This window comes from Chlorocebus sabaeus, chromosome 4, assembly GCF_047675955.1.
Source record: "Chlorocebus sabaeus isolate Y175 chromosome 4, mChlSab1.0.hap1, whole genome shotgun sequence".
NCBI classification, from domain to species: Eukaryota; Metazoa; Chordata; class Mammalia; order Primates; family Cercopithecidae; genus Chlorocebus; species Chlorocebus sabaeus.
In genome coordinates, this window is record NC_132907.1 from 16,565,273 (window position 1) to 16,587,901 (window position 22,629).

General features: G+C 37.5%; 1 protein-coding gene across 5 annotated transcripts in view; it reads right to left on the reverse strand.

Moving 5' to 3' along the window:
* ZFYVE16 (zinc finger FYVE-type containing 16) overlaps positions 1–22,629 on the reverse strand; it is a 64,386-nt gene that overhangs the window by 29,486 nt on the left and 12,271 nt on the right. For 4 of the 5 annotated variants that reach the window (XR_005234607.2, XR_012092735.1, XM_007976688.3 and 1 more), the window contains 6 exons: positions 15,196–15,304; positions 10,442–12,696; positions 8,851–8,947; positions 5,623–5,784; positions 3,493–3,635; positions 501–879 (listed from right to left, as the gene is read on the reverse strand). Coding sequence is in view for 3 of the 5 variants with exons in the window: in XM_007976688.3 (XP_007974879.1) it covers positions 501–879; positions 3,493–3,635; positions 5,623–5,784; positions 8,851–8,947; positions 10,442–12,696; positions 15,196–15,265 (3,106 nt within the window). In the remaining 2 variants the exon portion in view is untranslated. The remainder of the gene's footprint in view (positions 1–500; positions 880–3,492; positions 3,636–5,622; positions 5,785–8,850; positions 8,948–10,441; positions 12,697–15,195; positions 15,305–22,629) is intronic. The other variant, XM_073014654.1, reaches the window with a different exon arrangement.

Consider the following 22,629-nt stretch of genomic DNA (forward strand, 5'->3'; position numbering starts at 1 on the left):
AAAGGACCTTAGAAATCATCTAGGTTCTCTCTATTTACGAAGGAAACTGAGGCCCAAGGAGATTAAATAACACATTACAAGTCATAGATGTAACAAGTAGCAGACAAGGAACTAAACTTCCTAGCTTTGCCATCCAATCTAATGCTCTTTTCTTTAGGTATCATGCTCATTTAAAAAAAAAAAAAAAAAGTGATAATACAGTGTCAAAATTCTAATACAATGGAAACATTTCTTCAGACTAAAAGTCTATGAGCTTCCCTATTGCATTGGAGTTTGCGTTATTTGAAATTAGGGAGCCAGATGTGATAAATGGATCATAAAAGTTCAAATACTTTTAGAATTTGTTTTTAATATAGTAAGACTTTCTGTAAACAAGTTACCAGCCCTAGTACATATTGCAACCAAAGTAAGTTTTAAGAAAATCCATTTCATATGTCACAGACAAAATTGATCAATACATATTTTTTAATTTTTTTAAATTTAAATAACTGCTCTCCTACCTGATCCCTTTTCTCCAGATGCAACCAGAAGTGGGGGCAAACTGTCCTCATCATTAGGTAGAAGACTAATCTTATTGCAAACGTACTTGTTAATATCACACAGTAACCTATAATCTGAAATACCAGCAATAGGTAAATTGCTGTTAACTAAGGCAACAGTAGCACTAGATGGTTCTTCAATTTCTGCAAAAACATCATTATCTAGTGTAAATGAACCAGAAGTAGGTAACCCCTCATTTCCTGTGTTTACAGGCAATTTTTCCACTGATGGAACCTGAGAAATAGGACTCTGAATTATCTCATTTCTTGTAATATCTCCTGTCTCATTGTTTGGTTTTTCCACTGTAGTAGAATGGGAATGATCCACTGTGTTTACTGTCTGTAAAACATGGAATAAAAAAATTAACAAATCAGTTCATATTCTCTGTTCAACTATGAAATGAGATCACTATAGCCAAACATCTTTTTGGTAAGAATAAAACCAAAATGGGTTCAGAAATTCTCTTAAAGTCAAATTTCCCAAGAAACAGTACCATTTTGATTCTGCAAATTCAGGAGCATAACGTATTTAGAAGTATAAAGTTTTAGTTTTATTGCATGCTCAGGTAGTTATTAATGACTTAATATTAAGACTGGGAAAAATGAGGCAAGAAGAACTTCAAGATCCCATATCATATCACACAGTGAGCAAGCTTAGTTCAATCCAAGGCTCTCCCCTTCTTATGATAGCCAAAAACCCTTGGGTGGGTAGGGAGGAGGGACAAGGTAGGAAGAAGGGGAGGGGAGTGGTTAGGAAGCAGCGCATTAGCTATATTCCACAAGAGTAACCACCTGGAATAAACGACCCATAAAGACTATTTCAAAAAAGCCTTTTTCTTTTTAGACTGTACAAAGTCAATATGAAATAAGAACCAATTATGAACTCAATATTTACTAGCCTGTTCAGAGTTTTCATTAATATAGATTGACAGTAGGTGCTAGCTAGGAAACATACCCATGGTAATTACAGCTATTTGTAAAGTGTAGCTCATGAACTCTTGACAAACAGCGTATGTTTCTACCAAATATAAATTTCAACAGAGCCGGTAAGTATCCATCTTTTTTTTTCTTTTTTTGAGATGGAGTCTCACCCTGTTGTCAGGCTGCAGTGCAGTGGCGCAATCTTGGCCCACTGCAACCTCTGCCTCCTGGGTTCAAGCGATTTTCTCCTGTCTCAGCCTGCCCTAGTAGTTGAGATTACAGGCATGCGTCACAACACCCGGGTAATTTTTGTATTTTTTTTTTAGTATAGACGGGGTTTTGCCATGTTGGTCAGGTGGTCTTGAACTCCTGACCTCAGGTGATTCACCCACCTCGGCCTCCCAAAGTGCTGAGATTACAGGGGTGAGCCACCGCAGCCGACCTAGTATCCATCTTTTCTAATATATGTATGTAGCTAGAATCAACCAGGTGACTGGCACAGAGTAGATGCTCAATAAATCTATTTAATGCATAAAATATTACTAATTCATACATTTATACTTGCTTCTATGAGTATGTGCCACTTTACAATGAGAATTCTTAGTGATCTGGGATTCTGTATTATATATCTTATGTTTAACATCTAGCACATTTATGCAAATGCAAGCATAAGTTATCATCATCACATACTTTCTTGAATGTTTGAAAATAACTAAATAGATCTTAGTATAAATTAAATTACTAAATCTGTTACATTTCCCCAAACCAGTGGTTCTCAAAATGCGGTCTAGAGATCTCTGGGGTCTCCAAGACCCTTTCAGGGAATTGGTGCGGTCCTACGATTTTTTTCATATAATTTAACCAAAAAAAAATGTATCACAACACACAGAATGTAGAACCAGATGTGAGAATATGTTTGTCTTCTACTAAGTCAGGCATTAAAGAAATTGGCAAAAAGGCAAACAATGCCTCTATTCTCACTAAATTTTTGTTCTGAAAAACTTTTTTCATAAAATATTATTTCTACTAATGTTAATAGCCTTATTTTGTAATTAGTTAATAAATATTTAAATTTCTGAATTTTAATTTTAATATAGTAATTATCAATAGGTATAACCCACGAAACCTATAGTGCTTTAGGGTGCTCAATAACTTTTAAGAGTATAAAGGGGTCCTGAGGCTGAAAGTGTGAGAACCAGTCCCTTAAACTGACATTTAAAAAAGTAAAATCTGGGCCAGGTGCAGTGGCTCACTCCTGTTATAACCAGCATTTTAGGAGGCCGAGATGGGCAGATAACTTGAGGTCAGGAGTTTGAGACCAGCTGGCCAACATGGTGAAACCTCATCTCTACTAAAAATACAAAAATTAGCCAGGTGTGGTGGTGGGTGCCTGTAATCCCAGCTACCCGGGAGGCTGTGGCAGGAGAATCGCTTGAACCCAGGAGGCGGAGGTTGCAGTGAGCTGAAATTGCGCCATTACACTCCAGCCTGGGTGACAGAGACTCCATCTCAAAAAAAAAAAAAGGTAAAATCTGCCAGGTGTGGTGATTTATACCTGTAATCTCAATGACTCAGGAGGATGAGATGGGAGGATTACTAAAGATCAGGAGTTTGAGACCAGCCTAGGCAAAATAGTGAGACTATGTCTCTTTAAAAAAAAAAAAAAAAGTAATTAAAAAAAAATCTTTTTTTTTTTTTTTTAAACAGTAAAGTCTAAACCAGGCCTGGTGGCTCACATCTGTAATCCCAGCTACTTGGGAGGTTGAAGTGGAAGCATCACCTGAGCCCAGGAGTTAGAGGCTGCAGTGAGTGGTAATTATGCCACTGCACTCCAGCCTGGACAACACAGCAAGACTATCTCTCTTTTTTTTTAAGGGGATAAAATCTAAAATGTATTCAGTATATCAATACATGTCTTATTTTAGGAAGCTCAAAGTGTTTAAAAAAAAAAAAGTACTCTAATAATCACACCAGGAATTATCTATGAAATAAAATTTTATTTAGTCAATAAGTTATTCTTTGAATTCCTTACCACAGGCATATCAGGTGAAAGAGGACTAAAGTCTTCAGAACATCTTTTACTTCCAGATGATAATTTTGTTGTATCTGCAACTTCACCATTGGGCAATATACCATCTGCAAACCATACTCTCTTCTGTTCTTTGGAGCACAGGCCTAGAATCCCAATTGAAAAAGTAAAACATTTTAATCTGGTAATATGACAATGATTTAATGCCAAATAGATGAGGAAATATTTTCAAAAGCTTTTTGCTATCCACTGGCAATCCCTGAATTCTCAGGGCTACAAAGGTCTAGAGAAATAGCCTTTTGTGATCCCTCTACCCTGAGTGGAGTCTGTTTCTATCTAATTCATACAAAGGGAGCATATTAGACCAGGAATGGCCTTGGCAATCATAGACTATGAAAAGGAAGGGACAGGAGATCTGTATAACTTCAGAGCATATTAGACCAGAGGTGGCTCTGGGAATCACTCTGAAGAGGAGTAGACAGGAAAGGTTACACCTTAAAGACAATGGGGAAGGAAGATTTAAAGCCTATATTATTGAGACTAAGTTTTTGTGAGTACAGAGTGGAGACTGAATAAAATTTAGGGACTAATGTACAGTGATGAAAAGTGGAGTAGACTGAAGCATATATATATATATAGCTTATCTATATATTCCTCATATATATATATATAAAGAAAAAAAGAAATTTAAAACCTCAAAAAAGGTAACAGGATCACTTGAAATGTCTTAATATCACACGACATTTCTTACTTTTATTTAACAAGAGAAGTATAACATTTTTTGTTCTTATAATGCAGATACTGAATTTTATTAATACTTATTATTTCCTTCCAAATTTGAAGGAAATAACTAGACATCAGCATAAACATTTTTCTCTTTTCTTACAAAGCATCCATAGAGGAAGGTTATGAAAATCTCTGCCAGATGATTTTAGAACAATATTTTTTTAAAAAAAAGGTTCAATGTCTACTTTCCAGAACATAATAAAGATAACTCTGAAAAAATTGGAATTATATATATATATTTTTTGCAATGTAGCTAGACATATTAAATAACATATCTTTTTTGTATTTGCAACTTTTTATAATTTAATCATTTGGGTTATCAATACAAGAATATGCACATATTTTCAAACACAAATTATTCATCTTTAGGCTATAATATACAATCATACAATGCTGAGTCTCCTTATTTCATTATAATAAATGGAAAACAGTTACTGAGTAATAAACTGAAGTCCACAAAAATACAAGGATCCAAATTTGCCTTTATCTGACATTTATGGTTTTTTTCCAGCATGTAAGAGACTAATAATTCATATTTAAAGACATACATGTGCCTTACTCAAGATGCTAATTGATGACGGGTTGTAAAAAGGAGCAGATAACTCAATGATTTAAAAACAGATTTAAAAAACATTATTACTGTGGTAAAATACACAACTACAAATAGGTTTTTAAGGAAAAGGAGATAGAACAATTATTTACGTATTGCCTCTCAAACCTAAGCTCACCCTCTAAACTGGGCTCTTGGATGCCAGGTTGGAAGTCTGGAAAGTGCAATTCCCAGACTCTCGTTACTGGCTTTGGTCAGCTTTTTCCAATAGCAGGCACTGGTGGGAGACCATAAGGTGGGAAGAAATGAGAAGGAATTCTTTGTTTCTGGATCCTGCCAGGATCTTTGCAGCAGCAACACCGCTAGATACAGCTGCTAGACTCATGATTTTCAGTACTCCTAACATCAAATCTGGAGCTCTACTTTAGTCATCTGAGCACCAACTCTAGGAGGCCTCTTGATGGTGCTGTGACCATGGCTTCTGACTCCCACATCTGTGATCCAAACACCTCCTGGTGCTCCTACACTGAGCTCCAGCCTCTCCCCTTTTGTAGCCCCAAACTCCAGTTGTGGTGGTTGCTTCCTGCAGTTACTAATTGCTGAGGCACTTGAGCACAGCCTTTTTGCCCTTCCAGTCTTCCAGCCTGCATGTGTAACCAATTCCCTGTATTAAATCCCTCTTGATATCTAATCTGGTTTCTCTTTCCTGACTACATTAGAGAATTTCTGGCTACATTAGAGAATTTCTATTTTGATAATTTATCTTTAATCTTAGACACAGCATTTTCTTCTATTACCTTCAACATTTGGTTGTTTAAGTGCTGAGACTGGCAAAGTTGTTGGTGAAGGTATACTGGACGTCTGGTTTTCCTGAGGAGGCTGGACAATAGTACATTCATCGGAATGATTAGATTTAAGATTAGAACCAGTTGGACTCATCATCCTTTCAAATGCCTGAGCTATAAAGGGGAAAACAATAGTGTTAAAATCTCAGATGTTTTTGTAATTTACTTCAAAGTAAATTTCAATAAATATTCTATTTTTCAAGTTGTAAGGAGAAAGAAAGAAATGGCTAATCAAGAAAAAGAAGTAGCACTTGGCAAAGATACTGTCTGAGTTGGCAGCATGCCACTTTGATAAGCTACCAATAAGTTATTTCAATATTATATCTAAGGTGTATATTTGATATCTACAGAGAATAACCCTTATTTAACGTGACTATCTCTGTTTTCGTCCTTGTACCCCTAGAGTCTATTTCCAACATAGTTTAGAGAGATTCTTTTAGACATAAATCATATCTCATTATTCCCCTGTTTAAAATCTTTTAATGGCTAACTAAAGTGAAAATTTAAGTTGTTACAATGGCTCACAAGACCCAACATAATTCATCCCTACCTCCTCCACTTTCCCAGTTACATGTTTGACCTCATCTCTCACTACAATCTCACTCATTCGCTATGGTCCAGCCACCCAGATCTCCTTGTTCTTCAAGTAAGTACTCCTACAGCTTAGAATCTTTGCTCCTATTATTCCCTTGGCCTAGAATGTTCTTCTCATACTCACACAGCTTTATTATCTCACCTCCTTCAAGACTCTGCTCACATGTCATATTACCATAAAGCCTTACTCTAACCACATTATAAAAAATACTACCTAAGGCCAGGCACAGTGGCTCACGCTTGTAATCCCAATACTTTGGAAGGCCAAAGTGGGGAGATCACTTAAGCTCAGGATTGCTTTGAGACCAGCCTGGGCAACACGGTGAAACCCCATCTCTATCATAAATACAAAAAATCAGCTGGGCGTGGTAGTGTGTGCCTGTGGTCCCAACTACTAGGGAGGCTGAGGTGGGAGGACTGCTTGAACCTGGGAGATGGAGGCTGCAAAGAGCTAAGTTCGCATAATTATACTCCAACCTGAGTGACAGAGTGAGACTCCATCTCAAAAAAAAAAAAAAATTCCTTTTGCCACTAATCTGTTAACTATCTATCACTCTTACACTTTTTAAATTTTTTAATTGAAGGTAGTATCACCATCTGGTATCTTTCTGTTTACTATCCATCTCTACATACATTCATAAATTTCATGAGAATATAGCTTCTATTTTGCTCTCAGCTTGAGCTTCAGAATGCAGAATACTGCCTGAATACTGCCGAGTGATTCTTCATCCAAAAAACAAGGTACATTGATAGCTCTCCCTTCAGCATTTCTCCAAACTGATCTGCTATAAATGTTGCCACTGCTAAAACAATCTTCCTCAAGTGCCACTGAATGATGGCACTCATAAAATGGCTTCCATTAACCAAGTGAAGTCCAAACATCTTACTCTCAATTTCAAAGTAATTTCTAACTTGCCTCAAATCTACTTATTGACATTCACATGTGCGCTTCCTTGAAACTCACATAATCTCAGGACAGCTTTCTCATTATCTACTATCTCTATTCAAATTATCTTTTTCTTCCAATCTTTCATGTAGTGTGTCTCACAACCCATGAACCATCTTTCTCTTCTCATTTGATATCATTATTTTAAATGATCACTTCTATTATTTTCAACCCTAAAGCTGATATTAACTTTTATTTATGCTTTCCTGTGGCATATAATAATAAATAGCACCGTAAATGAAACTATATGCTATATCAAAATAGAATAAACTTAAACAGATAACTAAATAAACTAATTCCACAGTATTTTCTTCGATAAACCAAAGCTTGATTTCAGTATTCTACTGAATTTCTTTAATGATCATATCTTCTCCCCTCCGGGACCCTTAGAGTCAAAATATGTCTGAATGCTCACTCAAAAATCTGACCTGTCAACATAAATAACGTTTCAAATCCTCATGGATGTTTAATTTCTTTTTAATGGGGGAGATAATTATGTGGGAGCTTGCTCTAAAATTTCTGAATTCTAGCAGATTGCCTTGGCTAACAGCACCAGCAGTCATCTTCTAGGCTACTGAAACAGCATAAGAAAAAACAAAACAACTATAAGCACTTAAACTGACCTCTTCATAAACAATGGTGGTAACATGGAAACATAAAAAGATTTACACTTTGTAATCTTCCAGAGCAGAGGTCAACAGCAGGGAGAAAAGCAGCTTACCTCGGGCTAACAGACTCACATCAGAGCTTTTTGAAGAATTGCTGAAAAAAGTTATCTTCATTCAAAAGAGAAAAACAAATTATTATCAGGTATTCATTCCCCCTGGCTAACAGGAAGCAGTGCCTGAGGTAGTGCACAGGTCTGGTCAAAAAAGGCCCAAGTAATATTTGCCAGGAATTAAACTATCAACGAATCTTTGAAAATGCCAAGTGGTACTCAAAAGAATAAACATGGACTTGGGGAAAAAAACACAACACACACACACACATCCACACACACACACACACACACAACCTGTGAGAACTCAAAGACCACCAGGACTACAGCTAATAATTGTAGCTAATTAGAGAGCCAAAGAAATAATGGGAAGTGTACATATGCAAAATTCTAAAGTTGAGAAAGCAAAAAAAGATATGAGACAAAAATGTGCAAATAGTGTGGCAGTCCTATGAATTTATAAAATCATAAATATTACCACCTTATCTTGTACTATCATTTTAGGTTGTTATTCTCTAAAGGGTTTGAACTATTATCTTGCCCTATGCTATTAATAAATAATATTGAGTACTACTTATTGGTAGGTATCTACAAGTGTTTATTTAGATTAAGATGATGAACATGACGATGATGACAAAAACAAATAGGCAGATGAAATGCAGCATTTAGGGACTTGGTACCTGTTAAAAGTTAATGAACTGCCACTCCAGAAACTGAATGCTTCCTTTCCAGACTGGTAGTATTAATTGTGAGAGTGGAACAAAAAGAAGAGAAACCAAGCCTTGGGATGTCCCACCTAAGCCAGATAATTCAACACTAGGTCCTTGCCTTAAGAAAATAAAGAAGTTTATCTTTGTCACAATCCAATTAATTTTAACATATATTCAATTACTGGAAGAAAATACATCAAGTTAATACTCACCTTTACTAATAGTTTCATAGCAGACTACACATACTCTTGCTTCCTTTTCTAGATATTGCAGTTTACTCTTCCTACTACAACAGACACCACAAAATACCTATAAAGAATAAAATACCAAATTTATTTTTGTTTCAAGAATACTTACACCATCTAGAACTAGAAATACCATTTGACCCAGCCATCCGTTACTGGGTATACACCCAAAGGGTTATAAATCATGCTGCTATAAAGACACATGCACACGTATGTTTACTGTGGCACTATTCACAATAGCAAAGCCTTGGAACCAACCCAAATGCCCATCAATGATAGACTGGATTAAGAAAATGTGGCACATATACACCATGGAATACTATGCAGCCGTAAAAAAGGATGAGTTCATGTCCCTTGTAGGGACACGGATGAAGCTGGAAACCATCATTCTCAGGAAACTATCGCAAGGATTGAAAACCAAACACCACATGTTCTTACTCATAGGTGGGAACTGAACAATGAAAACACGTGGACACAAGAAGGGGAACATCACACACTGGGGCCTGTCGTTGGGTGGGGGGAGGGATAGCATTAGGAGATATACCTAATGTAAATGACGAGTTAACGGGTGCAGCAGCACACCAACATGGCACATGTATACATACATAACAAACCAGCACGTTGTGCACATGTACCCTAGAACTTAAAGTATAATAATAAAAAATAAATAAATAAAATAATACTTACACCTACTAGAGGCAGTGTGGAGAGGTCCTAAACCTAATTAACCAAAATTCTTTTTCCTTATTATATAAATCATTTCCTAATCACCATAATCATAGGTGGAATTCTTTTTTTTTGTAACTTAAATGAAGTTTCTGCAATTTGATACCATAGTTCTGATAAGGAGAATTCCTCTAAATCAATTATGTTCATTGGAAAGGAAACAAAAACTATCTTTAATGAATAAGTTTACAATATTAAATTCTTCATTTAAATAATTCTTCATTTAAAACTTTTTAAAGTAAAATATTATTGTTAAAAAAATAGGATGGATCTGAAACCAACATATTACTGAAAAATCTGAATAAAAATGTAATAGGATTTCTATAGGCAAGCCTTAGAATTTATAGACAGTCTTTTTATCTTGGCTATTACCAGTCACAACTCAAGGTCAGCTTCAGTATTCTGAACCCTGTGGAAGCCAATTTGCTCTGGAGTGTTTCCCTGGGCACTGATCACAACACTAGCTGTAGATTGGTCTTGAAATTAAATGTTTGAGGACAAAGGGGAATCTGACCAAATCTGGAATATTTAACGTGTCAATATTACAGAGATAAGAACAAATATTCTTAAATGTCACAAAAATTAGTAATTAAATAATTGTTTCTTATTTCCCAGCATGTAATTAATGCCCCTGACAATGTAACATTTATTCAACCAACAACCAATCTGCAAAATAACACTGCTTTATTTATTTCCCTGACTGGTAGATGAAAAACACTGATTTTAAACTAACTCAATCTTGTAATTATCTGTTAATCAGCCTTTTCTATCACATTATATTTGTTTAAAATGTCTCAAAAGAACAAAAGATTTAAAGATTTTTATAACTTACTTTCCCACATGCTCGGCAATGGTGTCGTCGTTTTGTAAAAGTAAATTTGACTTGGCAGTTCATACAGTTTGGAGCTTCTGAATCAGGAACCCAAGTAGGCTGCTTCTGGCCCAAAACCAAGCCTTCTTTGCAAGTGTTTTCAGGTAGAGAATCTTCATTTGCAGTTACAGAACTAGATCCACCTTCAGAATTACTTTCTATATCAATGTAGTTAGAGTTGAAGCTAACCTGAGGATCAGCTGTAGAATCCACAGCGCAAGTGACTGGAACAACGGTGTCTGCTATGCTAGGTTCACTTTCTATTGTATTTGGAACATCTGGCTTATTCAGGTCTTTTGAACTCCTTGTTCTTGATGGAAGGCCAAACAATTGCTTAGGTCTGGCCCCTCCAACAGATTGACTATTAGTATCAGAGACTGATAATTCATTTGTAATCTCAGACTTACTGGTAAGTAACCCTTGTTCAATTGGAATTGTGCTTTTTTCTCCTAAAGAAAGGTCATTTTCTATTGCATTTTGTTTATCAACTGTTTCACAAATTACATTAATACCATGACTTTCCCCAATAGCTCCTGCTTCTGCATTGAAATATATATTATTGATGTTTCCATCATCTAAGTCTTTCATATCTATATGATTCATTTGCAATTTAGAGTCATTTACATTTTCTTCAAAAGACTTTATGTTAGTGGTCTGAAGATACTGTTCTGTCAGAAATGCATCAAGTTCAGCATCACTAATTAGTGTGCCACTTTTTGTGCCTTCATCAATATTAAAGTAATCTAAGTCTTGTCCATCCATATCATTGCTTGAAAAAGTATTAATAAAACCCTCACAACAATCGGAAGACTCTAGGACATTAGTGCCAGAAAGCCCCTCTTGAGATTCTACAACTGTAGAATTGGTGTCACCACCATCCAAAGACGCAACTCCGATTACCGTCTGGTCAGGATCTATCTTTCTGTCTTCCATTCCTTCAATTAATGGCTGAAGGACTATGTTTTTACATTTTTCCTGTTTCAAAAGATCAGTCTCCTTGAATGGTTCCCCACCTAGAACACCACTGTTCTGTATTTCTTCATGTATAGTCACAGCATCTTGTATATTATCTTTATGTTCATGCTGAGGTAAAAAATCACCCCGTGCTTTACTTTCAATTAATGATCCACACATAGACCCAGATACGGGAAGACAGGACAATGAGGACTGTACATCTTCACCTGAAACATGTAAAGCTGAAGAGGAATCTTGGATTACATCATTATCCTTAAGGTCTAAATTTCTTGAGTCTTCTTGTGCAGATTGTTTTATAAATATAACAGTCTTATCTTCCTGAAAGGAAAAGTCAGGTAATTTGAAATTTTCATCTCTTGAATTTAAATCATTTAAGCATAAATCTTCATTTTTTGGAAGGCTGAAGGTCAAAGCACTTGTCTTCCCCTCTTCTTTTAAACATTCTGCAGCGGTTATGACTGCCACACCTACTTCCTCTTTTACTAAGCCATCATCTTTTAGTAATTCACATGGCTGGCTCTTGTGTTGTAGCTTGTCTTTGGCATCAAACATTTTGGAACTTTGCTGAGTCAAAGCAGATGACATGTTAAAATCAACAATTGGTTCTAAGTGATTAAAGATCTTTTTATCTTTTAAATTTTCTGTTCCACTGTAATTACAGGAATCTGAAAGTGTATCTACTTTTATACCCAATTCTTTTATTCCTCCGATTTCTCTATTTTGTAATTCAGAACTGGTATCATTCTGTGGTTCTCTGACAGTATCACTATCATGGTCTGTTGAAGAAACACAGGGAGTATCTGACACTGAAGATAAATCCAATCCAATCAAGGAATCTGCATTAGACTTAAAATCATCTGGCAACAATTTTTTAATATCTTCTTCACTATTAGTTGCATGAACTAAGTTACCCATGTCACTTATCAGATCACAGATAGGTTTACTACATCGTCCCATATATAAAGGCTGGATTTCATCTGAAGTGCCACCATCCACAGAAGAAAGAAGATCAAGTCCTGTTACATTTTTTTCATTTTGTATAGAAGTAAGTCCCTTGAGTGATTTTTCATTGAGGGAACTCTCATTTATTTCATAGCTTGTTTCTGATGAAGCACAACTATTAATACATTGTTGGTCTCTCGGGAGCAACGAAGTTGGCTGTGAGGAAGCCAACTCTGAAGAAACTGAGCAGTGGTTAGAATCATATGCATTTTGTACATCTTGAAGATAATCTTGTTCATCTGAAATAGAGAAACAGTGTTATTCGGGAGACTCAAATCAAATAAAAATTATTAAACATACTATGTTTCCCAAGACTTCTAAACTAAATAAGCTTTTTTTAAAGAACACAGATTATCCTTTTGCAAAGCAGAAATAACCTCCAAAACTATTTTTTTATTTCCTTTACAGCATTTATTTTTATCTGAAATTATCTTGTTTATGATTGTTGGCTGTTTCAACTACAAAATAAGTGTCACAAGTGCAGGGAACTTGTCTTTTTTTCTGACTTATACCCCCATTGCTTAGAATAGTTCCTGAAACTTAAGTGTTCAAGAAATGACTGACTGAATAAATGAACATTCTTAGATCTTGATCTCATGCATAGTTGCTCTAATAATTTGATCTTGATCTTTCCCTCAAGTTGGCTTTCTACTTGTTCATTTTTCTATCACCTAGATCCTACCCTCGCTCCCCTGTGGTGCTCTAATTGAGGTTGCCAATTGTAGTAGCATCACACACTATGGCCATAGTGATGGGCATGTGATTGTTTCAAGCTGGGCCACTTACAGGCATTCTCCTGATACTCCGAATTTGAAGAAAGGAAGAAGGACACTTCTCAGGGGGCAGTGTGAATCTGGAGCTGTTGGTGGCCATAGCCACATCCAGATAAAATAAGCCAATAGTTCTGCATGGCCAGGGAGGCCTCAGGAAACTTACAATCGTGGCAGAAGGCAAAGGAGAAGCACCTTCTTCACAAGGCAGCAGGAGAAAGAACCCGAAGCTATGTTTATTTGATTTTAAAGTACTTTCTAGTTTTCACTTTTGAATGCAGATACCATAAGTGATAAAAAATTCCACTCAAAATAACTTAGTTGTGGCCAGGCATGGTGGCTTACAACTGTAATCCCAGCACTTTGGGAAGCCATGGTGGGAGGATAACTTGAGACCAGGAGTTCAAGACCAGCCTACAACACAGTGAGACCCCATCTTTAAAAAAATATACATATTTTTAAATTAGCCAGGCATGGTGGCGCACACTTGTGGTCCCAGCTACTCAGAAGGCTGAGGTGAGAGGATTGCCTGAGCGCAGGAATTGAAGGCTGCAGTGAGCTTATGACTGTACCATTGCACTCCGGCCAGGGTGAAAGAGCAAGATCCTGTCTCTCAGAAAAAAAAAGAAACTTAGTTGCACTATAAAAACTAGACTAACAAAGAGCTGAAAAACAATCTAACCTCTGTGTTCTGTCTTCCAGTTTCCTAGTCTTCATTTTATAGAAAATACCAGCCAGGCACGGTGGCTCATGCCTATAAGCCCAGCACTTTGGGAGGCTGAGGCAGGCGGATCACCTGAGGCCAAGAGTTTAAGACTAGCCTGGCCAACATGGTGAAACCCCATCTCTACCAAAAATACAACAATTAGGCTGGGCGCGGTAGCTCACGTCTGTAATCCAGCACTTTGGGAGGCCGAGGCAGGTGGATAACAAGGAGTTCGAGACCAGCCTGGCCAATATGGTGAAACCCCGTTTCTACTTAAAATACGAAAATTAGCTGGGCACGGTGGTGGGCACCTGTAATCCCAGCTACTTGGGAGGCTGAGGCAGGAGAATCGCTTGAACCTGGGAGGCAGAAGTTGCAGTGAGCCAAGATCGCGCCACTGCACTCCAGCTTGGGCAACAGAGCGAGACTCCGTCTCAAAAACAAACAAACAAAAAAATAGCCAGGCATGGTGGCAGGCGCCTGTAATCCCAGCTCCTTGGGAGGCTGAGGCAGAAGAATTGCTTGAACCTGGGAAGCAGAGGTTGCAGTGAGATGAGATGGCGCCACTGCACTCCAGCCTGGGCAACAACAGTGAAACTCCATCTCAAAAAAGAAATAATAATAAAATAAAATACCATCTCTTGCTGTAATGAAATACCAATTTATGCAGAACTCTTAGGTTGCTTTTAGCTTGTTCATATGTTGGTTTTAAAGGTCTTTCTGGGGCCAAGCACATGGCTCATGCCTATAATCCCAACATTTTGGGAGGCGGAGGCAGGAGGATTGCCCGGAATTCAAGATGAGCCTGGGCAACATAGGAAGGTTCTGTCTTTACAAATAATTGAAAAATTAGCCAGCATGGTGGCATGCACCTGTGTTACCACTTGGAGGCTGAAGTGGGAGGAATGCTTGAGCCCAGGAGGTTGAGGCTGCAGTGAGGCTGATTGTGCCACTGCACTTTAGCCTGGGTGATGGAGTGAGACTTTGTCTCAAAAAGAGAAGAGAAGAGAGAGGACTTTCTTATAGCTAATTTGCATCTAGAAAAAAACCTTCTAGGTTCCTTACTTCTGTTTCTGGCTATGGGTCCCATTCAGTCTAAGAATCAACTAACATCTTATTATGAAATAAATGAACTTTTTGCAGAAGATAACAATGTGACCAAAATTGAAAGAAAATTTTGCTAATATTACTATATACCTGAGATAACTTAATTACAGATATTTTAAAATCCCATTACTGGCAAAAATGGAAAATCAACAAACCTGGGTTCTGTTCAAAATCATCAAGGAGTTTGTCCAAGTCACTGACAGCTGCTTTAAAATAACTGTCCATCCTACCTGTAGACTTATTCAGAATTTAATTCTTGTATGCCTAAAAAATAAAAAGTATAATAATATTTCATTTAATTCTGTAACATAAATATTATGCCATGTATTCCATGCCAGGAAAAACAGTCAAGAAATTGACACAGAAATAAAATTTAAGAGTGCTGCTTTAAGGAATATACAATTTAGTTGGGGAAACTGCCCCTGTATATGTAAAAATGACATGAAAACCAACTCTAACAACATAATATTTGCATACATAAACTACTGTAAATTTTTAAACACTTACCTAAATAACTCATGGGTCAAAGAAGAATTCAAAATGGAAAGCTAAAACTACTTATAAATACAACATATGAAACTACAAACACATAAAAACATGCATATAAAAACTCTGGGATTCGGTAAAAGTGGTACTTTAAGAGATACTTAGAGACTTGAACTTTTTTTTTTTTTTTTTTTTTTTTTTTGAGATGGAGTCTCGCTCTGTCACCCAGGCTGGAATGCAGTAGTGCTATCTCGGCTTACTGCAACCTCCATCCCCCAGGTTCAAGCGATTCTCCTGCCTCAGCCTCCAGAGTAGCTGGGACTATAGGTGTGAGCCACCAGGCTCAGTTAACTTTGGGTTTTTTTTTTTTAGAAGAGTAGGGTTTCACCATTTTGTTCAGGCTATCTCGATGACCTCAAGTCATCCGCCCGTCTCAGCCTCCCAAAGTGCTGGGATTACAGGCATGAGACACTGCTCCTGACAAAAGAAGACTGAAAACTAATAAACTAAGAGCAAAAATTAAACAAAAGAAAACAAACATACAAGAGAGTTGCACAAGAAAACTAAAAGTTAGTTTGATGAAAAGATGAAAAAAGTAGGTAAACCTCTGGTTTGGAACAGAAACTACACCAAATAAGCCTAAGACACCTCACAGGAATCTGTCAATAAGTAATAGGATAATATCAAAAGGACAAAAGTCAAGTTGAAGGGCACCGGCTTAAATGGGACAAGCGAGCATCACATGAATGAAGACTGCAAAGGACTAAACATAAATCAAATAGATTTGAAAAAAAAAAAAAGATAATACTAAAAACAAAAACAAAACATACCACTCACTGGAGGGGTAGCAGGGCACTAACCAATTACTCTAAAAATTGATCAATTGAGGAAAAAAAATCAAGAATTTATCCTACCCAAGGACATGAACAGGCACTTTTCAAAAGAAGACATTTATGTGGCCAATGAACATAAAAAGGCTTAACATCACTGATCATTAGAGAAATGCAAATTAAAACCACAATGAGATACCATCTCAGGCCAGTCAGAAGGGCAATCATTAAAAAGTCAAGAAACAACAGATGCTGGTGAGGCTGTGGAGAAACAGGAACACTTCAACACAAAGACAGTGTAGCGATTCCTCAAAGACCTAGAATCAGGCAGATCATTTGTCACAGCAAATTCCAACTACTGGTATACACCCAAAGGAATATAAATCATTCTGCTATAAAGATTCATGCATGTGTATGTTCTCAATAGCAAAGACATGGAATCAACCCAAATGCCCATCAATGATAGACTGGATAAAGAAAATGTGGTGCATATAACACCATGGAATACTATGCGGCCATAAATATGAACAATATCATGTCCTTTGCAGGTACACAGATGAGGCTAGAAGCCAATATTCTCAGCAAACTAATGCAAGAACAGAAAACCAAACACCTCATGTTGTCACTTAAAGTAAGTGGGAGCTGAACAATGAGAACACGTGGACACAGGGAGGGGAACCAGACACACTGGGGCCTTTTGGGGTGGGGGGTGGTGAAGGGAGAGTGTCAGGATAAATAGCTAATGCATGTGGGGCTTAATATCTAGGTGATGGGTTGACAGGTGCAAAAAACCACCATAGCACATGTTTACCTATGCAACAAATCTGCACGTCCTGCACATGTATCCCGGAACTTTAAATTTAATTTAATTTAAAAAAATATATATGTATATCAATCTCGGGAACACTGTCCTTAATAATATTGAAATTTCCAATTCACGAGCATGGTATATGATGTGATTAAGCCTTCTCTGTTATATTTCAATAAAGCTTTGTCACTAAAAAAAGAATTTATCCTGCCCTTTATTTACAAAATATACTTTATAACAAAATAATTCCTGATGAAAAGTTCTTTAGATAAGAATTCCAGTGAATAAATGCAAAAGGATATTAAAAATTTTTAATTCATCTCTTGTTAATCCCTAATGCAATAAATAGACTAGGCAATGGCTATAAATGGATGTTTAAAGGCTAGAGGAAAAGGTTTATGGGGAATTTTACAATGGTGGGATCAAGTCAACACATCCAAACCCAACAATCAATTTCACCATCAATAAATGTGGAAGAACAGTATCACCTAAAAAATATTACTGCCTAAAAAAATTGAATTAGAATGTAATCAAACTAACTGCTTGTTTACAGGAAATTCAAGCATAAGGAACAAGTTAAATGACATAAAAAGAAAGCAATCAGCTAAGCTAATCTGGAAGGTGAAACACCGTACAGCAACATTCCTCAAACTGCCTATGGCAAGTATTTTTCTTACACTTCCAATCCGTTGCAAACTTTGTTACTTTTTAAAAATATAATAAAACTAAATAAATTTGTAATAATAAATACACACAAAAGAATATACATTATTAAACACATCTGTTTGGCTACCTGGCATGGGGACCAGGAATAGGAAATGGGAGTAAAAGACAACAAACGAATGACAGGGCTTTACAAGAACTAATTATGATTGTGTGCCATCAACTAAGGATATCTGAGGTCCAGAAAAAATAAATAAATAAACAAAAAAGAGATACTTTAAAAATGGGCTTGAAAATTAGGCAGAGCTTAAGAGAGAACTGAATGACATCAAAGACCTATCTGAAGAAATTACCTAAAATAATGCCTAGAGGGACGAGGAAGAGAAAAATATAAAAACTAGGTTAAAAGGTATTGATGACAAAATGAGAATGGAGTACTATGAGGAGAAAAGACAGCATGGAACAACTATATTTGAAAAGATAATGCTGGGAGTTTTTCCAGAATTGATGAAAAAGCCAACTCAACAGATACAGGTAACAAGTTACACCAAACAATTACAAAGAGAAATCCACATTTAGACACACTACTGTAAAACTACTAAACCCCAAAGATAGAATAACCAGAGAGAAAAGGTCACTTTCAAATGAACAATAATTATGCTGGCAACAAACTTAAAACTAACAGGTACACTTCAGAAGAATTTTCAATAACACTGGTATGGCATCTTAATTCAATAAAGCATGTTACCTTTTTTTGTTTCAATTTTTAAACTGTGGTTATACCCTACACACAGAAGAGTGCACAAAATAAACAGACACCAAACAAGCAAAAGGAATTCGGAGGCCAGACGTGGTGGCTCACGCCTGTAATCCCAACACTTTGGGAGGCCAAGGCAGGTGAACTGCTTGAGGTTAGGAGTTCAAGACCAGCCTGGCCAACATGGTGAAACCCTGTTTCTACTAAAAGTACAAAAATTAGCTGGGCATAGTGACGCATGCCTGTAATCCCAGCTACTTTGGTAACTGAGGCAGGAGAATCACTTGAACCCGGGAGACAGAGGTTGCAGTGAACCAAGATGACACCACTGAACTCCAGATTGGGCAACAGAGCAAGATCCTGTTTCAAAAAAAAAAAAAAAGGAATTTGGAGGAAGACACAATACAGGAGGCATAATAAAACTTCAAAGAAGCTGGCTGGGCACGGTGGCTCAAGCCTGTAATCCCAGCACTTTAGGAGGCCGAGACGGGCGGATCATGAGGTCAGGAGATCAAGACCATCCTGGCTAATACGGTGAAACCCTGTCTATTAAAAAATACAAAAAGCTAGCCGGGCAAGGTGGCGGGTGCCTGTAGTCCCAGCTACTCAGGAGGCTGAGGCAGGAGAATGGCGTAAACCCGGGAGGCGGAGCTTGCAGTGAGCTGAGATCCGGCCACCGCACTCCAGCCTGGGTGACAGAGCGAGACTCCGTCTCAATAAAAAAAAAAAAAAACTTCAAAGAAGCTAATATTCTCAGAGACAAAAAAGCAATGCAACCATGAAACAGGAACATGAAGCCATAAATAAGAACTATATAGAGAACCAAAAAAGATCATGGAACTTGATTGCAGAAATCTTAAAATTCAAGCAAGGCTTGTGAGCTGCAGTGAAAGCACTACTTAAGGGACAGTGACAGCACTAAAAATGCATATATTGAAAAAGAATTTGGGAGGCCAAGGTGGGTGGATCACCTGAGGTCAGGAGTTTGAGACTGGCGTGGCTAATGTGGTGAAACCCCGTCTCTACTAAAAAATACAAAAATTAGCTGGGCATGCTGACAGGCAACTGTAATCTCAGCTACTCGGCAGACTGAGGCAGGAGAATCACTTGAACCTGGGAGGTGGAGGTTGCAGTGAGCCGAGATCCGGCCATTGCACTACAGCCTGGGCAACAAGAGTGACACTTCATTTCAAAAAAAAAAAAAGTAAAAGTAAAAGAAAAAAAATCTAAAGTAAATAAGCTTCCACCTTGGGAAACTAGAAAAACAAAAACAATTTTGGCCTAAAACAAGTAGGAAAATAAAAATTAGAGCAGAAATAAATGAAATTTAAAACAGGAAAACAATAAATAGAGAAAACCAGTAAAACAAAAAACTCATTCCTTTAAAAGATGAATAAAACTGATAAACCCAGTTAATTAAGAGAGAAACAAATGATCAATTTCAGAAATAAAGGAGGAGTCATCACTACTGATGCCATGGATACAAAAAGGATAATAAAGGAATATTATTAACAACTCTGCCCACAAATTTGGTAATTTAGATGAAATGAACCAATTTCTCAAATGATACAAACTGCCAAAAGTCATCCAAGGAAAAACAGATAACCTAAAACCCCTACATCTATTTTAAAAGTTAAATCAATAATTAATAATTTTCCATAAAAATAAATCACCAGATTCAGATGGACCAACTGGTGAATTCTGCCAAACATTTAAGGAAAAAATAATAGCAATTCTCTATAATCTCTTCCAGAAAAAAGAAGTAGAGGGAACACTTCTAACTTATACTATAAGACCAGCATTACCCTAATATCAAAACCAGATAAAGACACTGCAAAAAAGGAAAACTACAGACCAATATTGCCCACGAACACAGATATAAAAATGCTCAAGAAAATGGTGCCAAATTGAATCCAACAATGTATAAAAAAAGTATATATCATGACCAATATAATTTATCCAGGTATGCAAGGCTGGTGCAACATTTGAAAATTAATCTATGTAATCTACCATATTAACAAACTAAAGAAGACATATATAATCACATAAATTGATGCAAATAAAAACAATATCCAAGTTGGATGCGGCGGCTCACGCCTGTAATCCCAGCACCGTGGGAGGCTGAGACGGGCAGATCACAAGGTCAGGAGTTCTAGACCAGCCTGGCCAACATGGTGAAACCCTATCTCTACTAAAAATACAAAAATTAGCCTGGCGTGGTGGTGTGCACCTGTAATCCCAGCTACTTGGAAGGCTGAGGCAGGAGAATCGCTTGAACCCAGAAGGCAGAGGTTGCAGTGACCCGAGATCACGCCACTACACTCCAGCCAGGGAGACAAGCGAGACTCTCTCAAAAAAAACCAAAACAAAACAAACAAACAAACAAACAAAAATATCCATTCATGAGAAAAACTCTTAGCAAACTATGAGTAGAGGGAAACTTCTTCAATTTGATAAAGAATATCTATAAAATACCTACAACTAATAGCATACTTAATAAGAAACTGCCTTCCCTCAAAGATTGGGTTCAAAGAAAGGATATCTTCTCTCATCACTCCTATTCAATATAATACGGAAAGCCCTAGCTAGTGCAATAAGATGAGAAAAGAAAACAAGAGTATACTGTTTGGAAAAGAATACATAAAATGGTCTCTATTTGCAATTTGCAGTTACATAATTCTCTATGTAGAAAATACCCAAAAATTGACCCCAAAATGTCCTGAGTATAATAAGGTTGCAGGATATAAGGTCAGTACACAAAAGTCACTTGCATTTGAATGAACAACTGGAAGTTGGACTTTAAAATACCATTATAAGAGCACCTTTAAAAAGTGAAATACCGGCCAGGCACAGTGGTGCACACTTGTAATCCTAGCACTTTGGGAAGCCGAGGCAGGCAGATCCCTTGAGCCCAGGAGTTTAAGACCAGCCTGGGCAACATAGTGAAACCTCATCTCTGCAAATACAAGAAAATTAGCCAGGCATGGTGGTGCATACCTGTAGTCCCAGCTACTTGGGAGGCAGAAGTGGGATGATTACTTGAGCCCAGGAGGTCGAGGTTGCAGTGAGCAGAGATCTCACAAGTGCACTCCAGCCTGGGCAACAGAGTGGGAAAAAGAAAAAAGAAAAAAGAAAAAAAAAGCAACAACGAAATGCTTAGGTTATAAATCTAACAAAATATATACAGGATCCATATGTGCAAAAGTATAAAACACTGATTAAAAAAAAAAGAAAGAAAGAAAAGAAAAACTAAATAAGGCTAGGCGCAGTGGCTCACGCCTATAATCCCAGCCACTTTGGGAGGCCGAGGTGGGTAGATCACCTGAAATCAGGAGTTCAAGACCAGCCTGGCCAACATGGTGAAACGCTGTCTCTACTAAAAATACAAAAATTAGCTGGGCATGGTCACGGGTGCCTGTAATCCCAGCTACTTGGGAGACTGAGGCAGGAGAATCGCTTGAACCAGGGAGGCGGAGGTTGCAGTAAGCCGAGATCACACCATTACACTCCAGCCTGGGGAACAAGAGCGAGACTTTGTCTCAAAAAAAAAAAAAAAACAACCAAAAAAACCACTAAATAAAATGGGACATATTTCATGTTCATGGATAGGAAAACTCAGTATTAAGATACAGGCCAGGTGCAGTGGCTCACGTCTCTAATCCCAGCACTTTGGGAGGCCAAGGTGGGTGGATCACTTGAGGTCAGGAGTTAGAGACCAGCGTGGCCAACATGGTGAAACTCCATTTCTACCAAAAACACAAAAATTAGCTGGGCGTGGTGGTGCCCACCTGTGCCCACTTAGGAGGCTGAGACAAAAGAATCACTGGAACCTGGGAGGCAGAAGTTGCAGTGAACTGAGATTGTGCCACTGCACTCCAGCCTGGGCGACAGAGCTAGACTCCATCTCAAAAATAAAATAAAATTAAAAAAAAAAAAAAAAGGCTGGGAACAGTGGCTCACACCTGTAATCCCAGCACTCAGCACTTTGGGGGGCTAAGGTGGCCAGACCACGAGGTCAGGAGTTCAAGACCAGCCTGACCAACAT